The sequence below is a fragment of the Cucumis sativus genome, chromosome 3 (assembly GCF_000004075.3).
Source record: "Cucumis sativus cultivar 9930 chromosome 3, Cucumber_9930_V3, whole genome shotgun sequence".
In the NCBI taxonomy this organism is placed as follows: Eukaryota; Viridiplantae; Streptophyta; class Magnoliopsida; order Cucurbitales; family Cucurbitaceae; genus Cucumis; species Cucumis sativus.
The window spans coordinates 39,355,258-39,369,381 of NC_026657.2; the positions used below are offsets into that span (position 1 = coordinate 39,355,258).

General features: G+C 31.8%; 2 protein-coding genes across 4 annotated transcripts; one reads left to right on the top strand and one right to left on the bottom strand.

The window, feature by feature from the left end:
* The first annotated feature begins 2,347 nt into the window (after positions 1-2,347).
* Positions 2,348-7,295, top strand: LOC101223098 (protein odr-4 homolog). The gene is made up of 11 exons (XM_004136196.3): positions 2,348-2,549; positions 2,626-2,841; positions 2,923-3,018; positions 3,502-3,584; positions 3,677-3,805; positions 4,590-4,704; positions 5,102-5,186; positions 5,272-5,381; positions 6,024-6,172; positions 6,569-6,665; positions 6,879-7,295. Exons 1-11 carry the CDS (start codon positions 2,469-2,471, stop codon positions 7,176-7,178), a joined length of 1,461 nt encoding a protein of 486 aa, XP_004136244.1. The 5' UTR covers positions 2,348-2,468; the 3' UTR covers positions 7,179-7,295.
* Positions 7,296-7,604: 309 nt separating this feature from the next.
* LOC101203061 (phosphoglycerate mutase-like protein) lies at positions 7,605-12,468 on the bottom strand. Of its 3 annotated transcripts, none has more exons than XM_011654296.2 (10): positions 12,265-12,468; positions 11,909-11,972; positions 11,652-11,759; positions 11,330-11,409; positions 10,122-10,284; positions 9,495-9,569; positions 9,303-9,391; positions 8,405-8,524; positions 8,107-8,151; positions 7,605-7,994 (listed from the first exon to the last, which is right to left on the bottom strand). In XM_011654296.2, exons 2-10 carry the CDS (start codon positions 11,966-11,968, stop codon positions 7,865-7,867), a joined length of 870 nt encoding a protein of 289 aa, XP_011652598.1. In that variant the 5' UTR covers positions 11,969-11,972; positions 12,265-12,468; the 3' UTR covers positions 7,605-7,864. The 3 variants fall into 3 exon arrangements, with proteins under 3 accessions (XP_011652598.1, XP_031738749.1, XP_031738748.1); XM_031882889.1 differs by having other exon boundaries at positions 12,261-12,468; XM_031882888.1 differs by having other exon boundaries at positions 12,047-12,468.
* Between the last annotated feature and the right edge of the window lie 1,656 nt (positions 12,469-14,124).

Below are 14,124 nucleotides of genomic sequence, written 5' to 3' on the forward strand. Positions count from 1 at the left end.
ACGTTGTGGTGTATTAAAATTGATTTCAAGCAGCTGTTATGTTTGTTTTAAGGCGAAGTTTGCACGTCATCTACGACTTCTGTTTGCATTTACACGCCGGTGTTGATGTGGCAAATTGTTTACATCATTTTCACTCATCCGTGTGTTGATAAAGATTTGTTAAACAAATTTTAACATTTGGTAAAGCAATTAACTAATGAGAAAAATGCTTAGTACGATGTTGTTTCATAGGTCAGAATTAAATATGTCAAAGAGATCCGACGTTGCTTTGTGAATACAAATTCATATGATAAATTACATCATATAACAAAAACATTTAAAAAATAACAGTCAATGATATCTCTATTTTGCATATTACGAGTATGACAAATTTGACAAGTAAATAGTGATATCAGACGGCTATCAAATAACTAATCAGATAATTATCGACTTTTAAATTTGTTACTTTTACCATTTAAAAAATATGCTTGCATGAACCTTATTATCATATATATATATATATATATTGCAAGCACCCCATTTGAACACACAATAATTTTTTCCTCTACTCTCTAGGAGAAAAATATTGAATCTTCCATCACGAGAAATGGAGATTACGTTGATATCACTAGTAAAGCTCACTTCGGGCATGTGAGTTTGATATATGTATTTGATTCACCAATTTCTTTTTTTATTTTATGTAACAATCAAAATTAAAATAATAATGCAATTAAATGCACGAGAATAAGTAACACAACTGTAAATTAAATTTAGTAAATGAGTGTAAATGACAAAAATACTAAAAATACTACAAAAAAAAAATGTAGCTAAATTCAAGATTCTATCAATTGTGGATATTGTCTATCAATGTTTATCTTTGACATATTACTATAATATGAAATTTTACTGTATTTTTGTAAATATTTTAATTTGTTATAGTTGAAAATGTTCCTACATATAAAAAAACAAGACTATAAAATCAAGATGGACGAAGAACACGTAAATATAACAAATAGAAAATTAGAGTTAATAAAAGAATACGACAACAAATATATTGTAGAGAGAGTTATGTATTTTGAGGGTTTTTTTTCTTTTCATGTATATGTGTGTGTATTTATTCACATGTAATTGAAAGTAAGTCTCTTAATTTATTTACTTTCTCATAAAGCCTTAAACCTATTTTTCAAAGTTAACCTTCATCCAAATTCATTCAATATTTAAAATAATTTCCAGGTAAGAAAATAGTGAAATGTTTACATAATAAAATTCAAAATGGTAATTAAAAATCAAATAAAACAATTGTGGAACAACCTGTTTAACTCTCATTTTTAGAGATAATTTGAAGTTTAACAATTATATTCAAAATAATTAAATATATAATAATATTGATAAAATTTGTTAAAAAATTTACAAATATAACAAATTTTATTCTATTTTATCAATGATACGAGTCTATCAATTAACCTATTTTTTAATACGGTAGAGTTTGACTAATTATCCTTGATTTGAAACAAACTTTATATTTATTCCTATAAATTGGATTGATGACAAGACAATTTAAATTTTGCAAAGAGTTGAGTGGTAGTCATTATGAATTACCATTTTAAAGATAGATGTGGATCCTTCATCCGACACTTCTGAAATAATCCATGGAAGAATAAAGATGAACTTTATTTCAAAATTGTTATTGTCATCAATTTACTTTAGTTTATTTTCAAAATTGTTATTGTCATCCATTTACTTTAGTTTATTATAATTTCAATCATTTTTTTATTACAATTAGAGTTAAGATAGTTAGATCAGGTATTTGGAAGACTAAAATTGATCTCAAACACAAATGTTCTAAATTTTAAAATTTAAAGATCAAATATAAATATTACGTTTGAATTATCCAGAAAAAAAAAAGATTTTCAATAATACATCTTATTTTAAACACGTTATTCAAGATAAATTTAAAATTTAAACACTTAACTCTTTTTATAAAAATATTTACATAATTTGATTTAAAAATCTATTTTTTCAATTTTTGGTTCTTATTATTTTTTCAAAATATATTTTTGTTAGTTTTTCATTAAAATAGATTATTCTTTAATCTCATTTTTTAAAATGCATTTTAAAAAGTTATCTAATACCTCAATTTTTTTTAAATAGTTTGTTTTTTAATTTAAACACTTTTAAAAACAATGGGAACATCCGAAATTTAAATTCTAAGCTAGAAAATGTTTTCAAACTATATGACTAATTTTCTTTTAAAATTGCATTATTTAACCATGGTTCGTCGAATACTTAGCTTGATACTTGTGTTTAGTGTATGGGTCGGTGTTAGTTCCATTGACATTAGCCACAGCCATACCCATAGCCCAACTGAAGACTGAGCCAGTCAACCATAAATACAATGGAAGAAACGAACCGAGCGATTACTGGCGGGAAGGGCTGAAGAAAGAAAACGCCATCCGAATTGCCGCGGTGAAGCACCGCCACAGTCCATCATGGTGAAAACTGTGGTCGGAGAAGAGTCTCGGCTGAAAATCGTCGAGGATCGCCTCGCTCAGTCCGCAATTCCATCGGAGGTTCTTTTATCTGCTTTTGCTTCAACCATTTCATTAGGTTTTTGTCACTGGCATTTATGGTTTTCTTTGTTCACAGATCGGCCTTGTGATCGGAAGACTTAGCTCTCCATTAGATAGAGGTTTCGTTTTCGATTTGGTCCCAACTCCTCTCAACGACGCCGGAGAGGCGGCTTGTTCCCTCGTCGGCGCCATTAAAGACGATAAGAAGAAGGGATCGAAAGGCAAATCTCCAGCTGTCGATTCATCGTCTTTGGTTATCGACAAGGATTGGGTTGCTGAACATGCTCGACAGGTCGACTTTAATATATCTTTTGTAATTATATTTTCGGGATCTCAATTTGTAAAAGAGGTCTGGATATCATTTTGATTATAGGTTCGGAGAATGCTACCGGGTGGTGTGAAGGTGATTGGCATTTATGTTTGGGCCAGTGAAATGGCGGTTAAGAATTCAACCCTAATGCTTTGCCAGGTATCCTTGTCAAACCTTTTTCAACATGTAGATTTTAATTGTTGAAGTTACTGTATCTTTACATTGGTTAGTTTAGTTCTGATGCTTGTGCATAATGTCCTTGGATTGGAATGTGTGACAATTGAGCTGATATTCAAACCTTTGCGGTGAGCGCATCATGGATTTGTGGTAAAAGTTACAAAGCTAATGTTAACCTAGTGATGTTTTGTGTTGGAGCGGCATTTCATAGGTTAATGAGTGGCCCTTTTACGAATTTTTCCCGAGTCTGTAACGTGGTTCTCTCTAGAAATTTCTACATTATTAGCTGCTGGGACAACTTGGGGAGAGGGTTGAAGTTGGAATCTTATAAGTGTTGAGCTAACTGAAATCAAAATCAGTGGTTATGGTGGATGGAGATTTTATCTTAACTTTTGCAGTTATCATTACCGTTGTTTCATTCTGCCTGGAGGTTTTCAAATGCTATTAATATATTGGTTCTTGCAGACTGTAAAGACTGTTGCGGAAGCAGCACCAGTCAATGACTTGGAGGAAAGACTCCTCGTCCATATCTGTTATAGTCCAAGGAGGTGTGTACATCGAAATCTACATATATTTAGCTCACTACCCCTCCCCCCAAAGAATAAAAATCGTTTGATGTGCTGATGAACAAGTTTGGCAGGTGGACATGTAAGAATTTCTTTTTGACTTCAAATATCACATCAAACAGTTTGCGTCCTTGTGATTTTAAAATGGGAAGAGTCTTAACATCACTTCAGACGTTTAAGTGTATGTTCAATTTTGATATGAGGTAACTTGCTTAACTGTATGTTTATATCATCCCCTCTTTTCTTTTCATATGAAGCTATATAGCTTATTTATTCTCATTCTTTGTTGCTAGTGGCCTAAAATAATGTATTCATGTGAACCTTTCTCCACCCTTGGGAAGCTTTTGTCCTGATGATATATGTGTTTGAATTGTTTCCACCTTGACGTCTCAACACAATCAAGTTCTAGGGATGTGTTCCATTATATCCCTAATTAGGCCATGGGCGCAAAAAGAAAAACCTTGCACTCCACCTATGAAGCACATATCCTGAACATGTTTGAATCTAAACTAGAGACAGGAAGTTTGCAGAAATTTGTTTTATCACTTATGGGCTTACAGAGGGAAAGGAAATAGATATGAGGTTTGTAGTGAATGGGTTTGGGGAGACAACCAAATAGTTGGAGGCTAGCTAATGGGTTCAGGGAGCGCAACTGATTAGGAAATTATGCTCAATTAAAACATGTAAAATTAATTATGCTACTTCAATATTAGAAATATTATAAAACTCATGAAAATAATATTTTGTTAGTTTTTGCTACTTTAACTAGCACAAAGCTAATTTAAGCCTATTTCTGAAGCCTTAGAAATCATAAAGTCTGAAAGCATAAAAGATGAAATGGACACAAAGATGAAAACTCTAGGACTTAAATTTAAATCTGATATTTAACTGTATGCTTGGTGTTGTTTCCTAAAACATTTGCAACAATCTCGAATCTACCTCTCAGTATGACTATTCCTTTATCTGTATCTTTCTACTTTTTACCAGGATACCTGTTTGGAGGGCATCAAATACCCAAAGATTAATAGATGTAATTCGTAATGAAATTTCCATTCAAGCTGATGTTCTAAAAGGTGCAAAGGCCGTGGTTGATGGAAATCTGGTTAGTAGAATAATTTGGCTGCTCAAACCTACAAGTAGGATATAGGACCTTCTTTTTGCAACCACAGAAAAAAAATATTTCTCAACGTATTTTTTGAAGATTATATCAAACTGTGCTTAAAGCTGGTAGAGTTGGTTCATGTTCATCCAATGGTGTTTAGGGAAAGAATGATGTACCCTTTCTGGGGGATATATTGGGTTTCATCCAGGAAGCGTTTGATGAATCTCATGCATGGTTCTTTCTTTTATATTTCTTGTGTGTAAGGGAAAGAAAAATACTTTCTTTACTTACTTTTCTTTGGCTTTGTAAATAATTATTTAATTTTTTTATAATTCTTTCATTTGCCTTGGTTTAACGATTATTTATGAGCACCATCACCTCTCCTCTTTCTTACCAGGTTGTCAGTGATGACCCTTCGATTGTAGGGGACTTGCATGAAATTGAACTACTCCTACCATTCCTGAAAAATACGTCTTTTGAAGGTTTACTGGTTGGCTTTATTATATTTAAATGTTCTTTAGGGTGCTTTTCTTTGTTTAAACTTCTTTTTTAAATTGTTTTATACAGTGTCCAGCCAAAAAGATGTTGATGGTATCATGGTCTTTAGAGGCTCTGTTTGTTCTTTTGCTTATTTGAATTCAAAAGAGCCTATTTCCGAAGCTGTAAGGGAAATAAAGGTAACGTTTACATGTTTAATATTACTTCCCTTGACATCATCTTGAAAATATTTTTTGCCTAGTACATTTAAGGCATAAAAGTCTTATATGCTCTATTCTGAAAGCTGCCCTATGCAATGAGCTGATATCTGATTGGTCGATTTCCAATTGAAATTTCTAGCTGTCTGCTACGACAATTGTACAATGGAAATGGATTATGAATCACTCTCTCCCATAAGATCTGAAAGTTACTTTAACTATCCTCCAATCTGATTTTCAAATGTCCAATCTTTCCTCCTTCTATCTACGAAACCTCTTAGAAATTTTTTTCTTGTTTTTTAGTAAATGAACCTAAGTTCCCTTACGTGGTTCACCTCACTACTGGTTTCTTATTCATTCCATAACTTCTAAGCCCACAATGTTTAGTGAAATGTGCTTGCTGGATTATACATTGACAGACTTCTTTATTCACAAAAGACATGAAAGACAATTTTCTTACTGATAATCACTTTCACATGGTGAACTGCTGTGACATAAAAACATTTGAACTGTGGGTCAACTTTTGGTTGACAATGTAAAAGATCAAGACAGTAGGGCTCTATCACTAATGGTTGTTGCATATTTTTCCCCGTGACAGTGACACATGCTTTTCTCTTCACACAGGGAGATATCATTACAAGTTTACAAAGTAGATTGGACATAATATGTGATGAGGTAGATGCAGATAAAGATGTATCTAACGACGTTCATAAGGATGCAAATGAAGTGGCATCAGAACAACACGTTTCTCAGCTCTTCCTTCACTCATTAAGGTATGTAGGTACAATGGTGCATAAAAGGATAGACACCATGATTAACCAAAAATGTTTTCATTAGTAAGTTTTTGGTCTAAATTTTTTTCAGTGGATCTTTCTTTTTTTAAGAAGAGTGATGATACGAAAGGATATAATAAACCATACAAACTAGCAGATTCTCTGAATTACCACAAAAAAACAAAGAACCCAAGAACCGTGCTACAATAGTGTTCCAATCATACAATGTGCAAAAGTGATTTGAACACCTGCTGGATGCTATTGGCATTTGGCAGTTCAGTCAATCAAATGTTCTACTTTTCTGGACTTATTAGTGGGTGTAAAACTCTCATTTTCTTGTGCTGAGTCTTGACTCTTGACTCTTGATGTCAGTTCCTGTATGCTTTCGATTTTCAGGAAAAAGTGTGATCTCTCATTTCCTCGAAGAGTATTTGTTCCTTGGTTGGCAGACATATACATTTGCGACTACTTGCAACCATCTGAGACAACTGAGGTCTTCACTTTTCCTCATCTCCTCTCCCTTGCAGCCACCGTTCTTGGTGCTTGCATTTGGTTAATTTGAAAATTTTGAACTTTTGATTTATTTGGATAGTTTGAGATTCATTTTTGCATCTGAAAATCGTGAGTTTAAATTGCGTTCTAGATCACATTTGTCTTCAAATTAAATTCTTTTTGCCAACTTCTGTATTATCAAACTTCAATGTAGGTTTTGAAAGAAAATTGCACTGAATTAATGTCCATGGAAGCACCAATGGACATGAAATCAGTTCTTGAACCAGAAAAAGAGGCTCTTTCCTTCTCTACAGAATTATTTTGGGACGTGGCCTCCCCATTCCAGTCGACTGAGACTTCTTTAGTGAAGAACAACATAAATGATGATACGAGAACGGGCAATGACGTAGTTTTGCGCAGCAAGTCAAGTGGTATTAATATTATGGTGGCTGTTTTCGTCCTTATCCTTGCGGTTATATTTGGCTTTGTGTTGCTTTTCATGATGGGGTCGTGATTCATTTACTTAACCTTTGTTACACAAATTTTGATAGCCAATGCCATTAGATGATTATTGTTTTGGTTCTCATAAATTAGAATTTAAGTGGAGAAAGATCTATTTTGGACTTCTTAATGCTCCATTTCCAAACATAGCTTTAGTCCACATTTCCAAACATAGCTTTAGTCCACATTTGGGGTTGATTACGACAATATGTTTTAGTAGGGTTATTTTTAAATATAACAAAATAAACTAAAATATTTATAAAATATAGTAAAATATTACATTGTCTACATTAGGGTGGTATAGACCATCAAAATAAACCACAATATTTGTGTCTATAATGATTACTTCTATTGTAAATATTTTTGAAATTATCCTTTAAGATCATTTTACTTTTCTATATATATATTTTTTAAAATAAATAATTTGAATTTTGTTATATTTGGTAAATATTTTTAATTTCTAATTTTATTTAACTCTGGTGTGGGCATGTAAATCGAATTAAGAGTACATATGTCCACAACTAATGAAAATATGGACAGAAACATGTGGTTTGGTGACAATAAGCCATGACCTAATTAATGCCTAACTGAATTTTGAAGTAAAAAAAAGCCTCCAAAATATGAAATGAACTGATATAATTGAATTAAAACTATCGAAGAAGAATACTACATTCCTTGTGTTCACCAGCCTCATCTTCTTCAAGCTTCAACATCATCAATTGTAACTCCCATCTCTGGTTGCTTCTCAAGGGCAATGTCATTGGGAAGATCGAGGCCTCGAGGAATTTTGCCTGGGTAATTAGTCCTTGAGATATCCGAACCTGTCATACTGAAAATAGCAAGTCTTATGAAATCTCGTGTTCCAAATAAAAATACTAAACTGTATGAAAAAGGTGATCTAGAGAGAACTGGACAAGAAACATGCTAACATCCTTACTTACCTCTTGTCAACAATAACCATGGATCGAAGCTCACAGTTTGTAAAACTGCATATTGGCATAAATACAAAAAACACATTTTTATTCCACACCTCAAGATGTCACCATTCAACTCAAAATAAATAGTTAAAGCAAGGATAGCTCAATTGACATATAACTATATAAGTATGTTAGTGACTATGAGGTTTAGATTTGAGTCTCCTAACTCATATTGCATAAAAAACTGACATTTTAAAAAAATGATTCTCTAGTCCTGCTGTGCTGCCTAAGAAATTATCATTCGGACCAATGAAATACTTACAATGTGCAGATTTCGCTCTTTATAGATGGATGGCAGTCATTTCCAAAGCATTTCATAAGCTCAAATAAGAACGCACTGTGGGTGACAATTGCAATCTCTTTCTCCTTCCGAGTCCACAGCCTGGCAAGGACCAAAAACAACGTATACGAGAATGAAGAGTTGAATTGTGAGTGGCAATACACAGAATAGATGCCTACAGATGTAGAATTTTATTTTATTTTCCCATAGAGATAATGCATAGAAAGGGCCTACAAAGAATTGGAAAATTCAACATATGACAGCCTAGATGTTACTGTAATGAACTAGTCTACATTCAAAGGCATCAACGAAGGTCGTAAAGTAGCTACCGAATCGAAACTATTTCTCAACTTATTCTTTCAACTGAAAAGGATTCAACAGTATGGAGATTACTGGCTGGAAGCAACTTTTCTTCTCCTTAATGAAAGGAAAAGGCAACACGGTAGAACTCCTTAACAGCAAGGACGAATGAGATTTATATTTCAACCTTTTTTTTTTTCTTTGGATAAGAAATAATTTAATTGATAAATGAAATATCCAAAGAGTACAGCAGAAAAACCCAAAAAGAGAAGTAACATGAACCAAAGAGACACTCGATCGAAAGAGATAGTTACAACAGAAACCAAGGGGAGGGGGCGACAAAATAGAGAGAAAAACCAGAAATATAATGACTGAATCGATAACAATGGGAGATATAATAACCACTAGGAAATATTACCAAGGTATGAAAACTGCATCATTGCCAACATTACTTAAACTGACTATTTCTTCTCTCACTTTCCAATTATTTGCACTTGGTTTTTTAATCTCCTAGTGTAGGACTTTAAAAAATATATAATCAAAAGTGTAGATATTTCAAATAAATAAAGTGCGCATTTACCAATTCAGAAACTCCAGTCCCCTTGCTACAATCTGGTCATTCGTTTCTCTGCTGTCTGGAGTCCACAGGACGTCATTATCATGTTCAATCTAGAGTAAATGAAGAAATGTTCTATCAAAAAATTGTTCTTAATAAAAAGAGACGAAAAATGCAAACTATAGCAACATAATCCAGCAGAGCATTTTAACTTACCATGGAGAAATCAATTGCAGGGAAAAGAGCCCGATACTCGCTAATGCTTCTCCTCTTATCACATGGATGAACACCCTGTACAATGAATTTAATCATTCGACATCACAAAATATGAAATACAGGGGAAAATCTTTACTTTTAACTTTTTAATTCATAGCAAACTAAACCAAGAACTTGAACACTTTTCAAGTTCTTGCTCAGCTTATATCCTCATGTATAATTAACACATTTATGTTGAGAATTTTCTTCAAATTCCCCCTATATTGGGAATTTATGGAGACTAAAGATAATGCAAGATACTTCCCACAACAGATGATTGTCACACGTGAAGTCAAATAACTCCGTTATTTATCTAGAAAGCATTTCAAGTTAACTGTTCGACTTATATATATCCTCTTCCCTCATCAAATTATTTCTACTTGAGAATTTGAGAGCTTAAATTTATGTATTGGTTCAAGACGAATATTTGATACTAACATTTTATCTGAAACTGCCACAGATACTCAATAGTTTCATGATGTTAACATTTTATATTAAATTTGTCACCCATCAACTTAAGCTTTTGGATCACTTGATGAAAATATCAAAATAAAATCTTGAATTTTGAATTCAATTTATGAAACATACCATACGTTCCCTACAAAGCTCTACTGCCAAAAATGGTGGGCAGTGAAGGCTTGAAATTCCAGGATGGTTGCTGCCCCCAACATTTGCTACCATTAATGGAGGAGCAATTATACCATCTTTGTACTCATCACCACCAAAGGTTCCAACTGCTGTTTGCATTGTCCTACAGTGCAACCATTGATGGTTGAAATAAGAAACATTTAATTAGTTTGTGCAAAAAAATGAACTCCTCGGACAAAAAGAATCAAATCGTGTAAGATGGAATTTCATTCCAGAGAGCAGGAGGAAAAGAAAAAGAGTTGCTCAATCATTCAGAGGGAAAGAAGCATAAAATTTATCCTTACCATAAGACAGAATTAAACATACAAGTTAAACAGAATTCAGCTCTTAATGAGAATCAAATATCTTTTCTTAATGATATTTCAATTTGTTTTTAATACACTTCAGTACATCAAGTTCGAGTGCCCTCACATAATTTACCAGTGAAACATCTTAATGAGACAGCACCCCAAGTTACTAATGCCTACGGAATTAACATTTATCATCTTATCCTTATTAATAATACAACGAGATTAAGGAAGTGAGCAATCTTTGCATTTATTGCCACTGCAATTTTTATTTAGCTGCCATTAACTTTTTGGTAGTAATATATATTAAAAACCAATCAAGGAAAGTGATTAATGAAAGGTGGGGACAAAACTGATCAAACTGGTGTATTGTATTAAATGAAAGGCTCGAGCTTGAACTTTGTGCCATAATTCTACTCCACGTCTATCTAGGTGATTGGATCTTCTGATAGGAATAGATATGTATATCCTCTCAGTTAGGCTATCTTTTATCGACCTTAAAGTAATGTTAATTTCATATGCATAGTGCAGTGGTTCAATTCAATATCCTTATTCAATAATTTATGTTTGATTCCATTGAATATAAAATTAAATAGTGGATCTCTTTTCTTAGAAGGGGTATCATGGAACTTGGCGGGTGAAAACTGAATGAACAAGATCTTGGAAAGTACCCAAAACATACCGCAAAAGAAAAAGAAAAAAAAAGTTTATGAAACAACTTGAAATAAACTTATAAAGTAAACAGAAAATTCTAACAAAGTAATGAGACTATAAATCCTTAAAATAATCCTAATTTTCAAGATAAGCAAATGACTATTTTAATAAATAACTAAAGTGTGCTGGCTTCTGCCCATTCCATACCTTAACAACGGGGAGACGATGACTAATTCGATTGTGTTTGAAATTCCACATGAATGCACATGCTTCCGCAAATTGTCAACCTGTTCGGATATCAAGGGAATATATTATTTCTGGATCTTAGAACAGAGTGTCGGTGCATGTTTTATGAAGAGGGTGGGTGAATGATTAAACTAGTCATACGAACGTTTTTAGTACATCGAATCGATTGCCGTTTTCCCCTATCTAAATGTATTATTTCAGTATGTAGTCTCTCTCATATGTCGAAAAAATATGGATAACATGACAGATTACAGAGGTAATGGAATAATTTATAAGTATATACTTGCTGCCATCCTAAAGGGGAAAGTTGAGCATCAAAATAATCATAAGATTGAAGCAAACTGCGATCCTTTTCCATTGCAACATTATGAGTTCCCTGCGCATGTCTCACCTGTAAAATTAATACAAAGTTCAAATGCTTGAGAATGGAAACAAACTGCTATGAACTCACATGTACAACTACGAATAATTCAAATCCAAGAGTAAAAGAAATCGCTGACTTCAAAAAGAGTGCGAGAGTGGAAACATTATGTTACAAACCAGATGAATAGTCTTACAACGGTGCGACGGGTACAAACTCAAACCTTCTGCAGAGTCCATATATCTACAAACAAAAACATCTCAGTAACAAAAAATCTCATTGAGCAGAGTAGAATAGAAATTCATTCGAGGTCTCACACTTATAAAACCAAAATCAGAATCGATCGAAACAACGAGAAATAAGAAAGAAGCTCCGAAGAAAAAGAAATCCACATCAATAATCGCAACAATTCCATTCCCGGCGGATTCAACCACATTTTATAGTCTCAATAAAAATCAGCATCAAAAGTAACGCCATAACGCACAAGAACAAAACCGTAAAAGATGTTTAAGAAACAGAACCAAATTCCACCTACAGAAAGCAGGAGGATGAGAAGACGGTGAAGGAAAAACGTAAGGGTGAAGCTTCAAGACCAATGGAATGAGGAGAATTGGCGCCACAACAATTGGTATAGAGCTTTCAGAAAATGGCGGATGCTGATAGATATATATATAGATATTGATATTAGATATAGATATAGGGACGGATGCAGTATCGTTGTTTCAAAGGCGCGCCATTTAAGCCATAAATAAATCCTCAACACAACGCTCGTGTGAGAAACATTGTATTTGATAGGTTTTCGTGATTATTCAACGCTATAACAATCTCTTTCTTTAATAAATATGATTTTAAAATCTCTAATTAATTTTGCTAAATATTATTTTTAAAAACTACAACATTGAAATTAAATATTTACCATTCATATAGAATAAAATATAATTTAAAAAGTTTTGGCTATGGAAGTTTAAATAGTTTGTAAATTTTTTATAATTTTATTAAAAAAAACTAATTAAAACCCTATTTTAGAGATCTATTTTTTACAAATTTTCTATTTATAATTAAATATTTATCATTGAAAAATTGGATAGACAAAAAAAAAAAAAGTCACTACCTTTTTCTTACCTATTGCAAATATGATAAATATAACAAGTAATTAGATATAAGACGGATTGGTTATTCGATTTTAAATTTATTATTTTTACAATTTAGAAAATGCAGTGACATATACCTATTATCATAATTTTTCTTTTGTTATTTTTGCAAACACTCATTTATCATTTATTATCGTTTTAACTTTTATAATTAAGTATTTTATCATTTGTTATCCTTTCGACTGCGGGCGTATTACAAAGTGTTTAATTTTGTCAAAAAAACTATTTTGAAAAAAATGATAGTGTTTGGAAATTTAATAATCTATTTTGAAGAAACTTTTAAAAACGAAATTCACATATAAACACTTACAAAAAAAATCTAACAAAACATTAAGTGTTTAAATTTTAAACTCATTTTCAAACAAATGTTCAAAAGTAAATTTATTATTGAAAAATATTTTTTTTCTTAATTCAATCCAAACGGATCCTATATTTATATTCTTTTTTTGTTACATGTTTACTATTTTTTATTAAACTAAAATACTTTACTACTACAACACATAATATTGTAACTAAAATTAAAATAATCTACACTTTAAAAGAAACTATGATAGACAATTTTAAATATAACAATTAGATTCAATATATATTAGCATTCTAGATTACAAATATGACACAATATGTAAGATTCTATCACTGATAGATTATATGCAAGTATTTATCTATTATTAATAGACTCGAAAATATGTATACTTTAATGTTGGTAGGCACTTAATTATTATTAATACAATTGTTAATTATTATAATTATCTAAATGTTTGATAAATAAAAATAAAATAATTACGAAAGACACGTGTAGGATGATGAAGACTTGGGAGTTCGTGGGGCCTATTAAACGGACGCGTGTCAGTTGGAAAGCGTTGTTGTTGATAAATATGATTATATAATTGCAACGATTCAACAACTCCCTGATGTGACCACTTATTTATTAGATATTTCCCTTTTAGGTTGAGATCTTTGATATGTCTTAAGATATGGTTATTAAATATTAGAATTTTATAATTAAAACTATAATGAAATAATGGTAGAATTTTAGAAGAGTAATTTGCAATTGATTGATTTAAAATGTAGGGTTACATCTTGATGCCGTGATTATCTTTTTATTTTCTTCCCATATGTGACATTTTAAATTTGAATTATTAAAATGGGTTAGTTATTTCATTCAAAAAAAATACATAGATAAATAGTTTTTATGATAAGATAGTTACAAATTTAGTATTTATATTTAAAATATTTCTATATAT

Bases quoted from the DNA above. Each gene is read 5' to 3' on its own strand.
- LOC101223098 (XM_004136196.3), top strand. From the start codon at position 2,469: ATGGTGAAAACTGTGGTCGGAGAAGAGTCTCGGCTGAAAATCGTCGAG. The intron at 4,705-5,101 runs GTTAGTAGAATA...CTTTCTTACCAG, and splicing joins CCGTGGTTGATGGAAATCTG to GTTGTCAGTGATGACCCTTC. The intron at 6,173-6,568 runs GTATGTAGGTAC...TTCGATTTTCAG, and splicing joins CTCTTCCTTCACTCATTAAG to GAAAAAGTGTGATCTCTCAT.
- LOC101203061 (XM_011654296.2), bottom strand. From the start codon at position 11,968: ATGGACTCTGCAGAAGGTTTGAGTTTGTACCCGTCGCACCGTTGTAAG. The intron at 9,392-9,494 runs GTAAGTTAAAAT...CATTTACTCTAG, and splicing joins CTGCAATTGATTTCTCCATG to ATTGAACATGATAATGACGT. The intron at 8,525-9,302 runs GTAAATGCGCAC...GGTCCTTGCCAG, and splicing joins GGACTGGAGTTTCTGAATTG to GCTGTGGACTCGGAAGGAGA.